Source organism: Corylus avellana, chromosome ca4, assembly GCF_901000735.1.
Source record: "Corylus avellana chromosome ca4, CavTom2PMs-1.0".
In the NCBI taxonomy this organism is placed as follows: domain Eukaryota; kingdom Viridiplantae; phylum Streptophyta; class Magnoliopsida; order Fagales; family Betulaceae; genus Corylus; species Corylus avellana.
In genome coordinates, this window is record NC_081544.1 from 11,342,971 (window position 1) to 11,360,524 (window position 17,554).

General features: G+C 36.9%; 1 protein-coding gene and 1 pseudogene across 1 annotated transcript; one reads left to right on the plus strand and one right to left on the minus strand.

Annotated features, from left to right (window-relative positions):
- The first annotated feature begins 5,374 nt into the window (after window positions 1–5,374).
- Window positions 5,375–5,881, plus strand: LOC132178061 (uncharacterized mitochondrial protein AtMg00810-like). Its single transcript, XM_059590524.1, has one exon. The coding sequence runs from the start codon at window positions 5,375–5,377 to the stop codon at window positions 5,879–5,881; it is 507 nt and encodes a 168-aa protein (XP_059446507.1).
- Window positions 5,882–9,860: 3,979 nt separating this feature from the next.
- LOC132178062 (probable leucine-rich repeat receptor-like protein kinase At1g68400) lies at window positions 9,861–14,087 on the minus strand (annotated as a pseudogene).
- Between the last annotated feature and the right edge of the window lie 3,467 nt (window positions 14,088–17,554).

Below are 17,554 nucleotides of genomic sequence, written 5' to 3' on the forward strand. Positions count from 1 at the left end.
ATTTCCTGGGTTTGGCTGCCCCGGAGAGGTTTTACTTTTAGAACGTTTTCTAAAAGGTTTCCTCTTCGTCACCAAAATCTTTGTGTTTGATTTTACTTGTTTTTGGTGATTGTTTGCTTAGATTTAAATATCCATTAATCTCGCATAAAATTGTGATATTTATCTATTTAGAGTCTTTCAGTTATCTTACAAGAATAGATTGTATTTGGGAAGCTGTCCAATCATTAAGGAACAAGTCTTGGCTTTTGTGCATAGTGATCCAATGGCTGGACATTCTGATTATGAAAGAAAAATGCAAAGAGCTAAGAGATATTTGAAGACTTTTATTAGAGAATGTGCAATCTGTCAACAGAGCAAGCATGAGGATACTTCTCCTGTTGGGCTGCTCCAACCTCTGCCAATTCCTCTTCAAATCTGGTCTCATATCTCTATGGATTTTGTGGAGGGTTTGCCAATATCCAATGGACATTCTGTAATTCTGGTGGTAGTGGACAGGTTGTCTAAATACAGTCACTTCACCTCTTTAGCTCATCCTTATACTACATCCAAGGTGGCTCAACTTTTTGTTGCTCAGATCATCAAGTTGCATGGTATGCCTACTTCCATAGTTTCAGATAGAGACCCCATTTTTACAAGTGCTTTTTGGAAGGAATTGTTTAGACTGCAAGGGACAACTCTAAAGATGAGCACTAGCTACCATCCACAATCAGATGGTCAGACTGAAATTGTGAACAAGATTTTGGAGAATTATTTGAGGTGTTTTGCTCATGATAGGCCTAAGCTGTGGATCAATTGGTTACCTTGGGCAGAGTTCTGGTACAATACAACTTGGCAGGGGTCCATCAAAATGACTACCTTTCAAGCGTGTATGGTAGATTACCACCTAGGCTATTATCCTATGTTCCGGGTACTACTAGAGTGGCAACTGTAGATGAAGTCTTAAAATATAGGGAGGAGGTTCTAGCCCTTTTACAACACAATTTGCAGCATGCTCAACAGAGAATGAAGAAATATGTTGACTTGAGAAGGAGTGAGAAAACTTTAGCCATTGGCCAACAAGTTTATCATACGCTTCAACCCTATAGATAAGGCTCTTTGGTGCTGAGAAGAGCTTTAAAATTGTCTCATCGCTTCTATGGGCACTTTACTGTGATTAGGAGGGTAGAGGAAGTGGCTTATGAACTCAATTTTCCAACTACTGCCAAGATACATCCAGTGTTCCATGTTTCCCAACTCAAGCCTAAGATAGGAAGAAGTGATACAGCAATTCCAACCTTGCCACCTGTTAATGAAAATGGGGTTATTCAGCCTAAACTTGTGGTTGTTTTGGATAGGAGGTCTCGAGCTCATGAGAATCATGTTGTTACTGATTTGTTGGTGAGATGGGCACGACAGTCATCTGAGGATGCAACTTGGGAGGAATTTCAATCTTTGAAGAAGGCCTACCCACACCTTGTGGGCAAGGTATTTTGAAACAGGGGAGTAGTGTAACAGGCAGGCTGTACAAGTTGTTGAGGTAGCAGCTGCATGGAGAAGATCATGAGGTGGCAGCTGCATATTCATCCACGTGGAGTTACTGGAAGGTATAATAGGCTAAGTATGCATTATAAGGAAGCAGCCACTAGCATTCTAGTTAGGAGTCTGCTGTTTCGGTTATATGGTTGTAATGCAGTTTAGTTAGTTGTGAAGCTGTTAGTTAGGACAAGAGCTATAAGTAGGCTTGTTGATTGTAGTTCATTCTTGAACATGGAGATTGGCATTCTCGAATATGCTTAGGAGGTTGAGTAACCCTCAAAATTACTCTTTGGTTCAATAACGCTCTTCTCTACTTCTCATCTTCCATTTCTTATCTTTCATTCTTCCATTCTTTTCCTTTCTTGGTCTGAATTACAATTTTTTCCTTAATAGCACTGTAACAGTGGGAGAGAGGAGCGAACGATGAAGATGGTGGTCAGGCGAGTTGGTGGAGAGGATTGGCAAAGAAAGACAGATCTAGCTTTGAAAAAACTAGATCTGAACAAAATGACAATACCGAGACTGTAGGCGGCGGAAGAGAGCATGAGTACAAAGAGGAGGTGGAGATCAGTGGCTCTGTGATGGAGAGGTGGAACGAATCCGCTGAGGCGCAGAGGACGCCGGCACTGCTAGAAAAATGGCAAAGAGACCGAAAAGGCACAAAAAATTAGGGAAAAAACAAGAGAAATGGGAAAAGAAAATGGGCGAAGGGAGGAGGATGGGAGAAAACAACACCCATCCTCCCCCAAAACAACTGCAGGTGGCAGTGGAAAGCTTTATAAGAAGGTAGAGAAAACCGCAGGTCTCTTCCTTCTCTCTAATGACAACAACGTTCTCTCTTCGACTCTTCTCTTCAACTCTTCCTCTCTTTATTCTTTCTTCTCTGTTTTTCTCTTCTTCTTCTAAGGCATGCTCTCTCTCTCTCTCTCTCTCTCTCTCCGTTTTTGATCTCTAAGGTTTTTGATCTCTCTTTTTCCTCTTCTTCCAACGTTTTCCTCTTTTTCTCTCTCCTTTTCTATCTATCTGTTTTTAGGATTTTATATTTCTTTGTTTCTATTTCAAGAAACGAAGAATGGAATTGGGTATCTCAGCAAAATTATGTTCTCCAAGTATGGGCTGCATTTAGATGTCTAGGATTCTCTCCACTGACTTCAATCTCTATATAACTCAACTTGCAAATAGGGTTTTCCCCACTATCCACCGTCTCTTGGTCTCTGTATCAGGTTAGTTTCTTTGTATCTTTACATTATGTCAACCTTTTGTATCTTTACTTTTTATTTTATTACTGAGAAATATATATATGAAATTTTACTGTGTTCAAAGATGGGTTTTATATATTAAATTTGTGTTCTATTACTGAGAGTTTATTATTCTTATGCTTGCTTATAACTCCCTCAAGCTCAACAGAGCACAATTTCTTCATTTTAGTTCATACCTAAACAACCTCATAAGAGTCATGTGATAACTGAACCTCTAAGCACTTTGTCAGTACAAAATTGGGCTTTGAAGGGGTATGAGAAAAAGAAGATAGCCTAGGATATACCTATTACTCTATTTTTCTAATGATTAATGGAAATTGGGATGTATCAGCGAATGAAGCGTGTGAACAATGAGCTGGCAGTTTAGTTTTGTTAGTTGTAAATTATGTTATGTTAGTTGCTTACTGTTAGAGCTGTTAAAGAAGTTGTACATACGGTTGAGGTTAGTTTATAGTCAAAGTGTATATATATACAATGTATTTGTATAAGATCAATTCATTCAATGAAATAGAGAAGACGATTTTTCTCTCCAACTCTTCTTCATTTCTCTCTTTCTCTCTTTTTTAAGCTCTCTGTTTTACATTGATATTGTACTGTTGACATGGTATCAGAGCCATAGCAATCATACAAACTCCATGCTTTCTTGATTCTTATTTTCTTTCCTTTATCCACCATGGATGATATCAATGATTCTCCAAATTCTGATCCAGCACCAAATTTTGGTTCAAATTCCACTGAAGACTCTATTGATGAATCACTGGATTTGTTTTATCTCCATCATGGAGATAATCGAAGCACAATTCTAATACAGACTCCTAGGCTGAAGATGTATGGAAGGATCTCAAGACTAGATTTTCTTAAGGAAATGGCTCGCGAACCTAAACTCCAGAAGACTATTCTGTTCTTTGACAGAAATCAAACTCGGTGAGTACATACTATACTCAATTCAAAGGGATTTGGGATGAACTTTCTAATTATCGTCCAATTCCTCATTGTTCTTGTGAGAAATGTACTTGTGGATCCATGAAGGATATCATTGAGTTTCATCTTCAAACATATGTGTATCATTTCTTGATGGGTCTAAATGACTCATCTTTAATGTCCGTGGTCAAATCTTGTTAATGGAGCCATTGCCTCCGTTTAACAAAGTTTTTTCTATGATTCTACAAGATGAGAGACAGATGCAAATCTCATCTTCTACATCTTCTAGTGATAGTGCTACATTCATATCACAAGCTCATGTTTCTGATCTTGCTGCATCTTTCAATTATAATGTTGCATGTTTGCCACGAGCTCTTGCTCCTGTTGCATCTTTTGGTGATAGTGCTACATTCTTGTCAAGAGCTCCTGCTCCTGCTGCTTGTGTTCCTTTTGGCAGAGATAATTTTAGAGGCAACGTGCGCAAGGATAAGCCTATTTGCAGTCACTGTCATATAGTGGGTCACACCATTGACAAGTGCTACAAACTTCATGGTTTCCCTGGTTTTAAGTTCACAAGGAACCACTTATTTCAGATCAGCCACAACTCACCTTACCTGATTCACCTAATGACATTACTTCTCCATCTACACTCCCTGCACACCCATTACCAGAACCTATTCCAATTAGGAAATCCTCTAGAATTAGACAGCAACCAGGTTATTTGCAGCAGTATCATTGTCAATTGGCTTCTCACTAGCCTCAATCTGCACACATGAAACTAAATTCAGGTATTCCACATACCCTATCTTCTTTCATAGGTTATGATAAGCTGTCATTACCACATAAATCCTTTTGTTTGTCTGTTTCCACTCATTTTGAGCCTCAGTTTTATCACCAAGCCATTAAACATCAACATTGGAAGGATGCCATGGATGCAAAAATTGCTGCTCTTGAACAGAATCATACTTGGGTTCTCACAGATTTGCCCTCACATAAAGTTCCCATTGGCTGCAAATGGCTCTTTAAGATCAAATACAGGGCAGATGGATCAATTGAGAAATATAAAGCCAGATTCGTTGAAAGGGGTACACTTAGTGTGAAGGTCTAGACTATTCTGAAACTTTCTCTCCTGTGGCAAAACTCACTATTGTGAGATGTTTGTTAGCTCTTGCTGCTATTAACATCTGGTCTTTGCACCAGTTAGATGTTAATAATGCCTTCCTTCATGAGGAATTGAAGGAAGAGGTTTACATGAAGCTACCTCCCGGGTATGCTAGCAAGGGGGAGTCTAAGGTTTGTAGGCTTACAAAGTCTCTTTATGGTTTAAAGCAGGCTTCTAGGCAATGGTTTGGTAAATTTTCTGTTACTTTGATGGATCATGGCTTTAGTCAATCGAAGGCAAACTATTCTCTTTTCACCAGACAGGAGGGTTTAGTGTTCATTGCTTTATTAGTATATGTCGATAACATCATTATAGCTAGTAATAATGATAAAGCTGTTGCTGCCTTAATCAAGTTTCTCAATGCACAATTTAAGATGAAAGATCTTGGCCATGTGAAATATTTTCTTGGCTTGGAGATAGCTAGAAGTGCCAAAGGGATTTCTTTGTCTCATAGAAAGTATGCTCTAGAAATATTGAAGACTCTGGAATGTTAGCTTCCAAACCAGCAAAGTTTCCAATGGAAACTAACCTTAAACTCTCAAGAACTCATGGTGAGCTTCTCACAGACCCTACTAGTTATAGAAGATCGGTTGGCAGGTTGCTTTATCTCACGATTACAAGACCAGATATCTCATATTCTGTTCAAATCCTAAGCCAATTTATGGATTGTCCTCGACAACCTCATTTGGATGCTGCCAATAGAGTGTTAAGGTATATCAAGAATGCCTCGGGTCAAGGTCTGTTCTACCCTTCCTCTTCCAAGATACATCTTAAGGGTTTTTGCGACTCTGATTGGGCAGGATGCCCTGATACTCGAAGGTCTGTCAGTGGTTATTGCATGCTCCAAGGGGACTCGTTGATTTCTTGGAAATCGAAAAAGCAGCACACTATTTCTAGATCCTCTGCAGAGGGTGAGTATAGATCCATGGCTGCTTCTACTTGTGAGATAGTTTGGCTTCTCAGTTTGCTCAAAGACCTTCATGTTTCACATCCTCAACCGGCTCTTCTTTTTTGTGACAGCTAGGCTACTTTGCATATAGCAGCCAATCCTGTATACCACGAGAGAACGAAACATATAGAGATTGATTGTCATCTTATAAGGGAGAAAATACAAAAAGGAATTATTCGCACTTTGCATGTTACTTCTCAACATCAAATTGCTGATTTGTTTACAAAATCTCTTAGTTTAGATCCTTTTCTGACTCTATTGCCCAAGATGAATGTCCTTAATATCTTCCCTTCATCTTGAGGGGGAGTATCAGCTAATGAAGCATGTGAAGAATAAGCTGGCAGTTTAGTTTTGTTACTTGTAAATTCTGTTATGTTAGTTGCTTACTGTTAGAGCTGTTAAAGAAGTTGTAGATACCGTTGAGGTTAGTTTATAGTCAAAGTGTATATATATACAATGTATTTGTATAAGATCGATTCATTCAATGAAACAGAGAACAAGATTTTTCTCTCTTTCTTTAGCTCTCTGTTTTACATTGATATTGCACTGTTGACAGGATGAGTATTCAATATGCTTGATTCTATATATGGGTTATATAATTTTAGTTTATTTGAAAGCAACCATATATTCCTGATAGTGCTCAATAGGATCCTACTCATCGAGATATGTCGTCAAGGAAAAAATTACTATAAGCATAGTTTTTGCACCACTCTAGAAGTCAGAGCTAGGCACCCACAACATAGGATTAGAAAATAAAGGAAAAGACTGTAAGAATGAGCAAAGGATCTAAAACTCAGCAATTGGAGATCGAGGAAAAAATATAACAGATTTCCATCATTAGGGCAAAAGCACTCGCCACTCAGGTTGCTGCCTCAGCCACCAGTAATAGAACACCAAACCTAGAGAGCCCTCGAACTTAAAATGAAAGAGAAGCATCAAGCAAATTGAATGATGGAATGTCTGCTTTAGATAGGTTTGCTGCTTAATGTCTTAAACTGAGGTTCACTAGACTCCATTACAGTAAAAATAAAATAAAATAAAAAGTGAGGTCCAAGTGGTGATGATTCACATAATTCTTGACAAGAATCAAGGAATTTCCATGAGAAATTGCACCACGACTTCTGGGCAGAGGGTCACAAACCAACCATAATGAAACAGCCCAACCTCTCAACAGCAAAAACTAGCATAAACAGAGAAAAATTAGGAATGCAATAGCTACAACAGCCAACAGGATTAGACTAGCATAAACAGTATCCACTCAATGTTGCAGGTTTAATGGCTCTCCAACAAAGTGGCTTTAATTTGAATAGGAAACCCTATATCTACACCAACAGAGGGAGTTACCGGCTAGAGCCAAACTCCAACTAAATTTCCTGTCAAGATATGAATTTAATGGCAGATTATAGTCAGAAAGTACAAAGACTGTCAATAGATGAATTAGAAAACTTGCATCAGATAATAGAAACATCTTATTTGAATAATGTAGTAAAAATCTCTAAAACAAATTTAATTTAATTTTTTTTTTTTTTTTACATGTCAACACAAGAGGGGGAAGAGGGATTCGAACTAGTGACCACCGCTTTATGAGGTGTGGTCCTCAGCCAATTGAGCTACCTCTTGGAGACTAAAACAAATTTAATTGATTGAGAATGTTCATAAATGTTTTTTAACGCACTTATTTGTTTTATATTTTTCTTTTTTCTCTTTTTTTCTTAAATTAAAGTTTATAAATATTGAATACTTATTTATATTTGCCTACTTTTGATATAATTTGCAACAAGAGTAGAGGTATTTTCAGTCTTCTAAACTTTTTATTTAGTTTATTTAATTTTTGTAGTATTCATTTCTTATTATTGTGAGTCTACTATTTTCTCAATATATTTCCTTGCTATATGAATTGAATTGTTATATAATTAATACTCTTTTCTCTGTGTTTCTATTTTATACAGTATTTGGACGACAATATCTTGCCAAGATAAATTGAAACTATAGTTTCCAGTTAATATGTATTCCAATTGCGGCTTAATGATTATAATTTGAAAAAATTATTGGAAAATTATACTGGTACAAGAATCTTTGGACCACATGTTTCACAAGAAGTTAAAACCCAAAAGGTAACATTTCATTATATGTTTTTTTTTTTTTTTTTTTTTGTTCCCTTTATATCTACACAATATTTTCCTACATAATTTGATGCATCTTCTAATTAAATTCAATAATTACAAGAAATAGAAGACGAACAAATCTTCACTCAACATTCTTCTATGTCTTTTTCTGTACCTGTTGAAGATGTAAAATCAGATGATGATGACATGCCGATCACAATAATTTGCAAACGAAAGCAAGATACTCACGGTAATTTGAAGAATAAGAAGTTTCAAAACAAGAGCCAATCTTCGGTATAAGTCTCAAAAGCGGAGTGCTAGAAAGCCAAATATAAGTGTCCAAAATTCTTTTCAAACAGACGTGGCAAGAATTTTAAAATGAAAATTCTTTCCAAAATTCTTACCACGTTAGTTTGGAAAGAATTTTGGACACTTATCTTTGGCTCTCTAGCACTTCTCAATTTACATTGATTGAGAATGTTCAAGATTTTTTTTAATGCACTCTTTTTTTTCTTTTTTTCATTAATTGGAATTTAGACAGTTGCTATAAATATATTTTTTTTACAAATGTGCTTCTATGTGAATATCAAATATAAAATAATACAATGAAAAAACACCCACGCATTGCGCGGATTATATGCTAGTTAATATAATAGGGGAAAGGTAAATGCATGTTTGTCCAGCATTCACTCTACAAAACAACAAGACCATTGGATCATGCATCAGGAAAAGTTAACCAATTTATTTCCTATTCCACATATGTAATTTGAGAATCTTGTTTAATATCTTCACAAAGAAATAATATGAATTACAAGGATCATAAATTATATTGTTGAAACAATGATGATGTGGGAATAATAGCGAAAGCAATATAGAAAATAAATACAAAAAACTTACGGGTGGTTCGATGTTAGACACCTACATCCACCACTCGGAGTACCCTAAGGGCTACATTTTGCTCATTAACTTTATTTGTCTACAATACGAAGGTCCCTATTTATAGGATTATGTTTAAATACAAGTATAATAATCAAATCCTCTTATTTGATTACAATCTCAATATTTGATTATAATCAACCCATAAATAGAGAATATTTGATATCAACATAATTATGGAATATACGAAAAATATATTATATTTTCCGTATATTCTAACATTCCCCCTCAAACTCAAGGTAAAATATTCTAAAACCTTGAGTTTGAAATCCGAAACAATGATGACAGAGGTAGCAGAGGCCGAGAACGAGCTGTAGATGGTGGCGACTGCCAGAGGAGATAGAGGCTGACGGTCGGCTAGTGACGACGACAGGTGGTTGGTAAACACATATTCAAAAGGGCCGACACCAGGCCAGGGCTGACAATGAGCCAAACTTCAAAAGGGGCCAACGACGAGCCAAAATCCAAAAGGGACCGACGACAGGCCAGGGCTGACAATGAGCCAAACTTCAAAAGGGCCGACAATGGGCTAGGGCCGACTAGGGCCAAAACTTAAAAAGGGCCGACTATGGGCCAAGGCCGAATTGGGCTAAAAATAAAAAGAAAATGAGCTCACTTGGGCGGTTATCAGATCGGCACAGCGAACCTGACCGACACGTGTGATGTGGTCGACTTGGACCCCCCCCCCCTTTTTTTTTTTTTTTTCTTTTTAGCTTGGATCCAGTGCTGGTGAGATCATTATAAGACTTGTGAGATTGCCTGATCTGGGTTCTAATTTGGTGTCGGCAAGTGTATGGGAAGGTTAAGTGCACTGCACAGGCAAAAATCATGTGTGATGCGCACAGGGGAAGAGTCAGGGAAGAACCATGGAGTCACAAGGCTGCGATCCAGTGTGATGCGACAATAGGTGCAACTGCAGGTGGGAATCTGGTGTGACACATAGGTGGTGGATCCGCAGGCTAGGATCTAGTGTGGCACGCAAGGTGCTAAACAATTAGCGTTGGCGCGTGATTTCACGCGCAGAGGCGGCTAGCTGATGCTTGATCGACACGTGTAGGCGCGTAAAAGCTAGGACGGCAGCGGACAGGGCTGATCTGGAATCTCCGAAGGAATATTTGTCGAACAAAGGTCTTGCCGTCGGAAGTGGATGATGGTGGCGGCCTGTGGCGGAACGACAGAGACCTTGGGCGGCACGTGGAGACTCTGTTTTGGCAAATCTTGGTGGCTATGAACTTTGCAGCATCTAATCTATTGAACAATGGAAACACCGATGTGTTTGGATGAACTTGGGGCACGTGGCTGAATGGGCAGAAAGTGTGGGCGGAGCGTGACTGAACGTCAATAACATCCAAGGCCACAAAAAGGTAGTTCTGATACCATGTTGAAATAATGATGATGTGTGAATAATAGCAAAAGCAATATAGAGAATAAACACAAAGAACTTACGGGTGGTTCGGTATTAGACACCTACGTCCACAACTCGAAATATCTCCAAGGGTTACATTGTGCTCATTAACTTTATTTGTCTATAATACAAAGGTTCCTATTTATAGGGTAATATCTAAATACAAGTATAGTAATCAAATTCCCTTGATTTGATTACAACCCTAATATTTAATTAAAATCAACCCATAAATAGAGAATATTTGATATCAATATAATTATAGAATATACAAAAAATATATTATATTTTCCGTATATTCTAAGATGTATGATGCTTTCTAAAACATTCACTCATTTTAATTTTTTAGAGAGAATGAAGGTTCTTAATCTTATGGAGGAATGGTGTAGCAATCTCTGAGTCCTACAATATCAACTCTCATCATCTCCAACAATCCCTGTGGCAGTGGTTGTTATAGAATCATCGTTGATACACCAATCTAACGACAAGTCGTCTTCGTCTTCTGATTGCTCTGGAGCCTTTATATGTTCCACCTCTCTCACCAACTCTGTCATCTCAGGGTAATCCTCAGGGACATTATCACAGCAACGCATTGCAATTTACAGCAGCCTCAGCATCCCTGGAGCGGCGCCTCTCTGCATAGATATCTCGGGGTCGAACACCTCTGCCGTCCATTCTTCCCGGAGTGCTCGGTGAATCCAACTTGAGAGATGCACGCCATTGATTCCCGGCGGAGCTGCCGTGGCTGGGATCTTTGCTGTCAATAGTTCTAAGAGGAGGCAGCCGTAGCTCCAGACGTCGGATTGTTTTGAAACTCTTCTTGCAGTTTGATATTCGGGTGATTTGTAAGACACCATGCGTTGAATTGCAATGGGAAGTGCTACTAGGGAAGCAAGGCCGTAGTCAGAAACAAGAACATTGTCATTTTCATCGAAAAGAACATTCGAGGATTTAAGGTTGCCGTGGGGAACAATGCTTTGGGACTTGGTGTTGAGGTGTAGAAATTCCAATGCTCGAGCTACACCTCGAGCAACTGATAATCTCGCACTCCATTTGAATGGAGTTCTTCTTTCTCCTGCAATGTCCGTTGATATAAAATTACATTTATAAAGAAGAAAAGAAGATAAAATGCTTATCCTAAACCCTAAAAGAAGAAGAAGAAGAAGAAGAAGAAGAAGAAAGAAAGAAAGAAAGAAAGAAAGAGAGAAACTTCACTTATCTCTATGATTGTTACGATCATAACGTTAAATTATTAAAATTTGCAATGTTAGATTTCCAAGTTTCAGTCACTTTTAGTTTTACCAATCAATCGGGATTTTCGGTTAAATCTTCTATAATTGAGGATGCCAAAATGACCAAAAGACTCTTAATTGCTTTAAAATATTTCTTAACAAAAAAATATATATTTATTTTATGACCCACAACCAAGCCGTGGGTCTGAACTGAATTATACAAAAGTATAAGAGACATTTCACTTGTTAGTTGTTTGATTTAACGCAAAAACCCTAATAGTAAAGATGAAATTAAAAGGAGTTGAAACATGAGTCACCAACATTGCAAATTATAATAATTCGAAATTATGATTGAAAAGCTTGATAATTCAGGGATAACCGAAGTTTAAAATTAAAAAAGGTAAAAATAATTTTTTTAAAAAAATAAAAAATAAATAACAAAGAAAACTCACAATTATATCACAAACAACTATAACTCAAGAACAGTCGTAGAGTCTTCAAACACACTTTCTCTTATAACATCTTTACCAATGCAGCTAAAATGAAGATATTAACTACATTTAACTATTTTTGTCCTTTTTGCTCCAACAGAATAGCTTCATATTAACTATTATACCTTAACTGCTACAGTGAATAGCTTCGTATTGTTATTCATTGTAGCACACTAGATTGTTGAATATAATATTATTTCCACATTATTTTCTCTCTTCTCTCTCTCCCTCAACGTTTCTCTCTCTTCTCTCTTCTCTCCCTCCCTCAATGTTTCTCTCTCTTCTCTCTTCTCTGTTCATGAATTTATGATACAAATTCAAGTCTTTTGAATTACTAAAAACCCCCCAAAAAAATTAAATAGCATGCATATAACTGACAAACTAAAAATGGAAAAATAAAAATAACACACAGGTATGCTGCGTGAATCAATTCTATTGCAATTTACAAGATGATGCAAAAGCGGTCGCAAATTAAAAAAAAAAAAAAAAGATTAAAAAATAATATTTAATAAAATAAAGAATGAAATAAATAATTTGTTAGAATTAGTATTAAAAAATAAGTAGGTAAAATAGAGAATTGTGCTTCTTGACTAGGTAGAATATCTCTTACTGCTGGAGATAATCTTTATTGTAGAAAAGAGCAAGAAATGTAAAAAGAAAAGCAAATTAACACAAAAAGCTCACCATGAATACGACTAAACAAATTTCCATTCTCTGCATATTTGTAGAGCAACAACTTCTCATCCTTGCAAGCGTAGCAAGCAAGGAGAGGCAGCAAATTAGGGTGCTTTAGCTCCGCAATCAGCCGCAATTGCATTGCAAACTCTTCACCGGTGAACGGTTTCAAATCCCTCAGCCGCTTCACAACAATGCTCGGCCCGCCGCTCAGCTTCGCCATGTAACTATTCCCGAATATCCCCTTCCCCAATCCCTCCGCAGAAGCTCTCAGAAGATCACTAAATTCGAAACGCATATCGTCCTGCATGAATATCAAGTTCCCTCTCTCTTCTCCCGCCGCTCGCCTCTCTCCGGCCGCCACCATAATCTTCTGGTCCTCCTCCTCCGTTTCTTGTGCCCCACCCCTTCCCTTCAACATCTTCTTAAGCTTCTTGGCTTTCGCGTAGTACCAAATGAAGAGCACAACTAAAGCAACTAGAAGAACAACATTGAAAATCAAAGACAAGATGTTCAAAGGGGGAGTTGAAGAATCTGTTTTATAGCCTTCTGGAGGAGAGGAGGAATCGTTATGAGAGCCAACTTCTGTGTCCTTTGTGTTGGGAGAGTTGCAGGGAGTGGGAGAGGGTGGACCACACAATCCATTGTTACCATAAAATGAAGCATAGTCAAATGATTGGAGAGTTTGAGTTCTTGGGATCATGCCGGAGAGATTGTTATTTGAGACATTGAATACTTTTAAGGTAGATTGATTAAATTCTGGGATGGTACCTATCAGAATACAAATTCTTCATATTAGTTAACATGATATTAGAGTCAATAGTTTTGAGTTTGAACCCTGTTTACTTCATTTATCATATCTAATTTCAATTAAATATTACACGAATTAATAAGCCCACATGAGAGATAGTGTTAGAATAAAAATTAAAAATGATTGAATTCATCATTTCCTATCAGCTTACCGTTCAAGAAGTTATCTTGAAGCTGCAATGACTCCAACAAATTAAGGCTTAGAAGCGAATCTGAAATCGGCCCGAAAAACGTGTTGCGAGACAGATCAATACCGGTCAGGTTCTGGTTGGAGGAGAAATTCATTACAACTCCCCATATAAAATTGTTCTTGAAGCTCAGGAGAGACAACTGAGGGAAGCTGATGAACATGTCAGGAGTCACTTCTCCGGCCAGCCCCATATCTTCCAACAAGATTTCTGTAACACGACCGTTGAGACACTGAATGCCATGCCAAGGTTGATTAATGTCGCAAGGATGTCCGGTCCAGTTAATATCTAGAAAATGGTCGCCAAAAGAAGCCTTGAGAGTGTAAAGAGCTTCCCTCTCTTTGGGGTCACCAATGGAATCATCTTGGGCTATGGCGCTTGTTATGTGTAACAAAAGAAAAACAGTGGGAAGAATGTTTCTGAGGAGTTGAGGAAATCCCATGATGGGATTCAAGCTGAAAAACTATGTGGTTTCTTTGCAGGGAATTAAGTCTACAAGTAGAAGTGAGCTCAGGAAGACAGAAACAGGGCTCGATGAAATCGTAAAGATCCTCATTGGTTCCATTACAGCTAACGGTTTATTCTTCAAAGACAGAAACGAGGACAATGTTTTAACTGTTTCTGCTTAACTTCACCTTTGCCAAATCCTATGAAAAGGCTGTTTTAGTTGTATTCATTTCGGATTTCCACAGCTGGAGTCTGTATTTTATATATATAGGAGTAATGCTAATTTTCTGCCTATATAATACCAGCTGATTTGGTAAATTTTTTTTTTTTTTTTTTTTTTACATGTCCGCACAAGAGGGGGAGGAGAATTCGAACTAGTGACATCCGCTTCATTAAGCATGATCCCAGCCGATTGAGCAACCTCTTGAAGGCGATTTGGTGAATTTTAAATGGCTAACACTTTTATTTTTTTTTTAAGTGACTGAAGTGAGAAGTCAGTTAAAACCGGCTACATTTGTCGACCGGTGTAAAGCTTGTGTGAAAATCTAGTTTAATGTAACCTTACAGTTAATGGTCCATTAATGATGTAATTTTAATATAATTTAGTGACACTCTTTGTGATGGCACCCAGTTTAATGTAAGGTGCCATTACTCTTGAATTTTTTTTTAAAGAGTAATGGCACATATTAATGTGGTAGTCACAACTAACCTTAGATTAGTCCTTAAAAAAAATCAAAACGTTGGTTGAGAATGCCACATTAGCATTGTGAGATAGTCGTGGGATAAAATTGTGATTTATAGCATTTCTCAAATTTATCCACACCCGGCAATGGATGGTACAAAATTATGACAAACCCTGGCTACAATAGATATATATATCTTTTTTTGACATGTCCGCACAAGAGGGGAGAAGGGGATTCAAACTAATGACTTTCGCTTCATTATGTGTGATTCTAGCCGATTGAGCTACATCTTGGGGACCTACAACTGATATTTAACCCTTCAATGGAGGATTTTACTTAAGTGCTCTAAAAATACTACGGTCAAGATTTACAATTGATATTTAACCCTTCAATGGAGGATTCTACTCAAGTGCTCTAAAAATACTACGATCAAGATTTAGTTTCACACTCACTCTTTCTCATTCAAAACATTGAATTAAATCTGGATCATTAAAAAAGTACAATACATGTGTTCCTCAAACTACTATGGGCTTGATTCGGTGTGTCTTTGAGGGGCTTAAAAAGTTGATTTAACACTTAAAAGTTCGTTTCAAGAAAAAAAAATATTTGTTTGGTAAAAAACATTGAAAGCACTTTTAACGGTCAAAAAAATTCAAAAATGGCCAAAACGCACTTGGTAAAAGCTTAAAAATGAAGTTTTTGGCAAAAAAACGTTTTTTTTACTTAAAACCTCTATTTTCAAATACAATTTCAAACATGCTCCAACTATGTCAATGTCCCCCCGGGCCAGAAAAAAAGACAAAGAATTACCGTAGTTTTTTTTAATAACACAAAAATACCTTTACAAATTAAAAAATAATAATAGAATTAAAAAAAAAAAAAAAAAAAAAAGTGGGGAGGGGGGAATGAGACAATGGAATGATAGTTTAGGGGCACATTTTAGGCCCTTTAAGAAAAACATAGACACAATTAATAATTTAAAGAGACATTGAGAATGAATTAATACTTTAGGGAGAATATTTGTATTTTTTTTCATCATCCAAGCCAAATCCATTAATGGATATCGAACCATATGGCATGCCTGTCCATTTTCAAATCCGTTAGAAAACAGTAGTGATATGACAAATCAACTTAGCAATATAATATACCAATTTTTCTCACTTTCAAATCCAAAAAATAAAAAAATAAAAGGAACCCATAAAAAAATCCAAACGGTGGCTGTTAGATAATACCCTATAAATATCACTTACCTGATAAAAAAAAGAGAGAGAGAGAGAGAGAGAGAAAAGCTGGACTGCTTTGGAAGGTTCGGAGATCTCAACACCAATCATTGTGGATTGATGTCTGAAAAGAATCAAACAATGTATTAAAAAAAACCTACGGATTTATTTCTTCTTTTATGAATAAATATTAAACAAAAAATAAATTGACATTTTCTCTTGATTAGAACGAGAAGAAGATTAAAACTTTGATTTGGTAGTTGTTGATCTTCTTTCTTATTCCCTATATAGTGGAAGGCCAATATAGCACTTTCTTTTTCTTTTCCTTTCTCTTGAAAGAAAAATTTGGAGAATTTTTTTTTTTTTGGTGGCCAGCCACAGTATATAATGGATCATTTATTTAGTTAAGCAGTTTCCTTTTATTTTTCCTAAATGTAATGTTCAAAACTACTTTTCTTTTTTCTTTTTTTTTTTTCTTCTCTATCTAATTATACTTCATAATATGACATAATTTCCATTAAAAGACAAAAGAGATGAGAGAGGAGAAGATGAATAATTTATATTAAAATAATGCATAGGGAGCCTAGAGGAAAGCCCTTTTGATTCCCTACACATTGGGTACCGTAGTATTCCTAATGTTTAGAGAACGGATAGAGTATTTGCTCTGGGTGATTTTTTGTAATTTTTTTTAGAGTAGTGTAGGGAAACGATTATAGGGGAGCTGCCAAAAAAAAAAACATATTTTGTCCATAAATTTTTATTTGATTTGGATTTAGTCCTTAATTTTTTCAATTTCAAGAATTAAGTTTTTAAGTCTTACTCGAGTTTTAAATAGGTTTCTCGACTTTTTGTTTTTGTCAAACAAAGAGAAATGTTAGAACAGTTTCCAGCATGATGTGTACGCGTCCTCCGAAATTGAACCTTAAAAGAAAAAGAAAGTAAACACGAAGAGAAAGCGCCATGTGGGTATCTGAGAAAGGTGTATGTCTATTCTCAATGTATTTTAGTGTGTGTTTTGATACCTAGAGTTCCTCCGATAGATTCACCCGGACTAGAACTCTATCTTCGATCTCTATCTGAACCTAGTAGCGATCTTATCCGAGCCTTGTAGCTTGATTTGAATGAAGAGGAGTAGTTGTACATAAGCTCTAACACTATCGTCATGATATCGGATAATCATGAAAGGAGTTTCTAACTCGATGGGAGTCAACCATTAAATACCTGAAGTTGGTTCAATGACTATGCTTGATCATAACAATAAGATAATCCCCAGGAAGCTAGGGAACTGACAGCTTCAGAGAAATTTATTCACGGGTGATCCGTCCTGGGGTGACCGAGCATTGGTAATACTTTTCTTCTTCTTACTGGTGACTTCTGTGGGCCGGACCTTATCAACTATGGATCATGCTTATGGAGGCTTAGCCCATGGCTTGGTTACCAGGCTATGGGCCTTCGGCTTATCGGGCTAGAATTGGAAGCATTTTTTCCCAACAAGAAACAAACACAATAAAATTATATGTAAAAATTCAAAAAATGACTCAAAATCTAAAAACCCACAT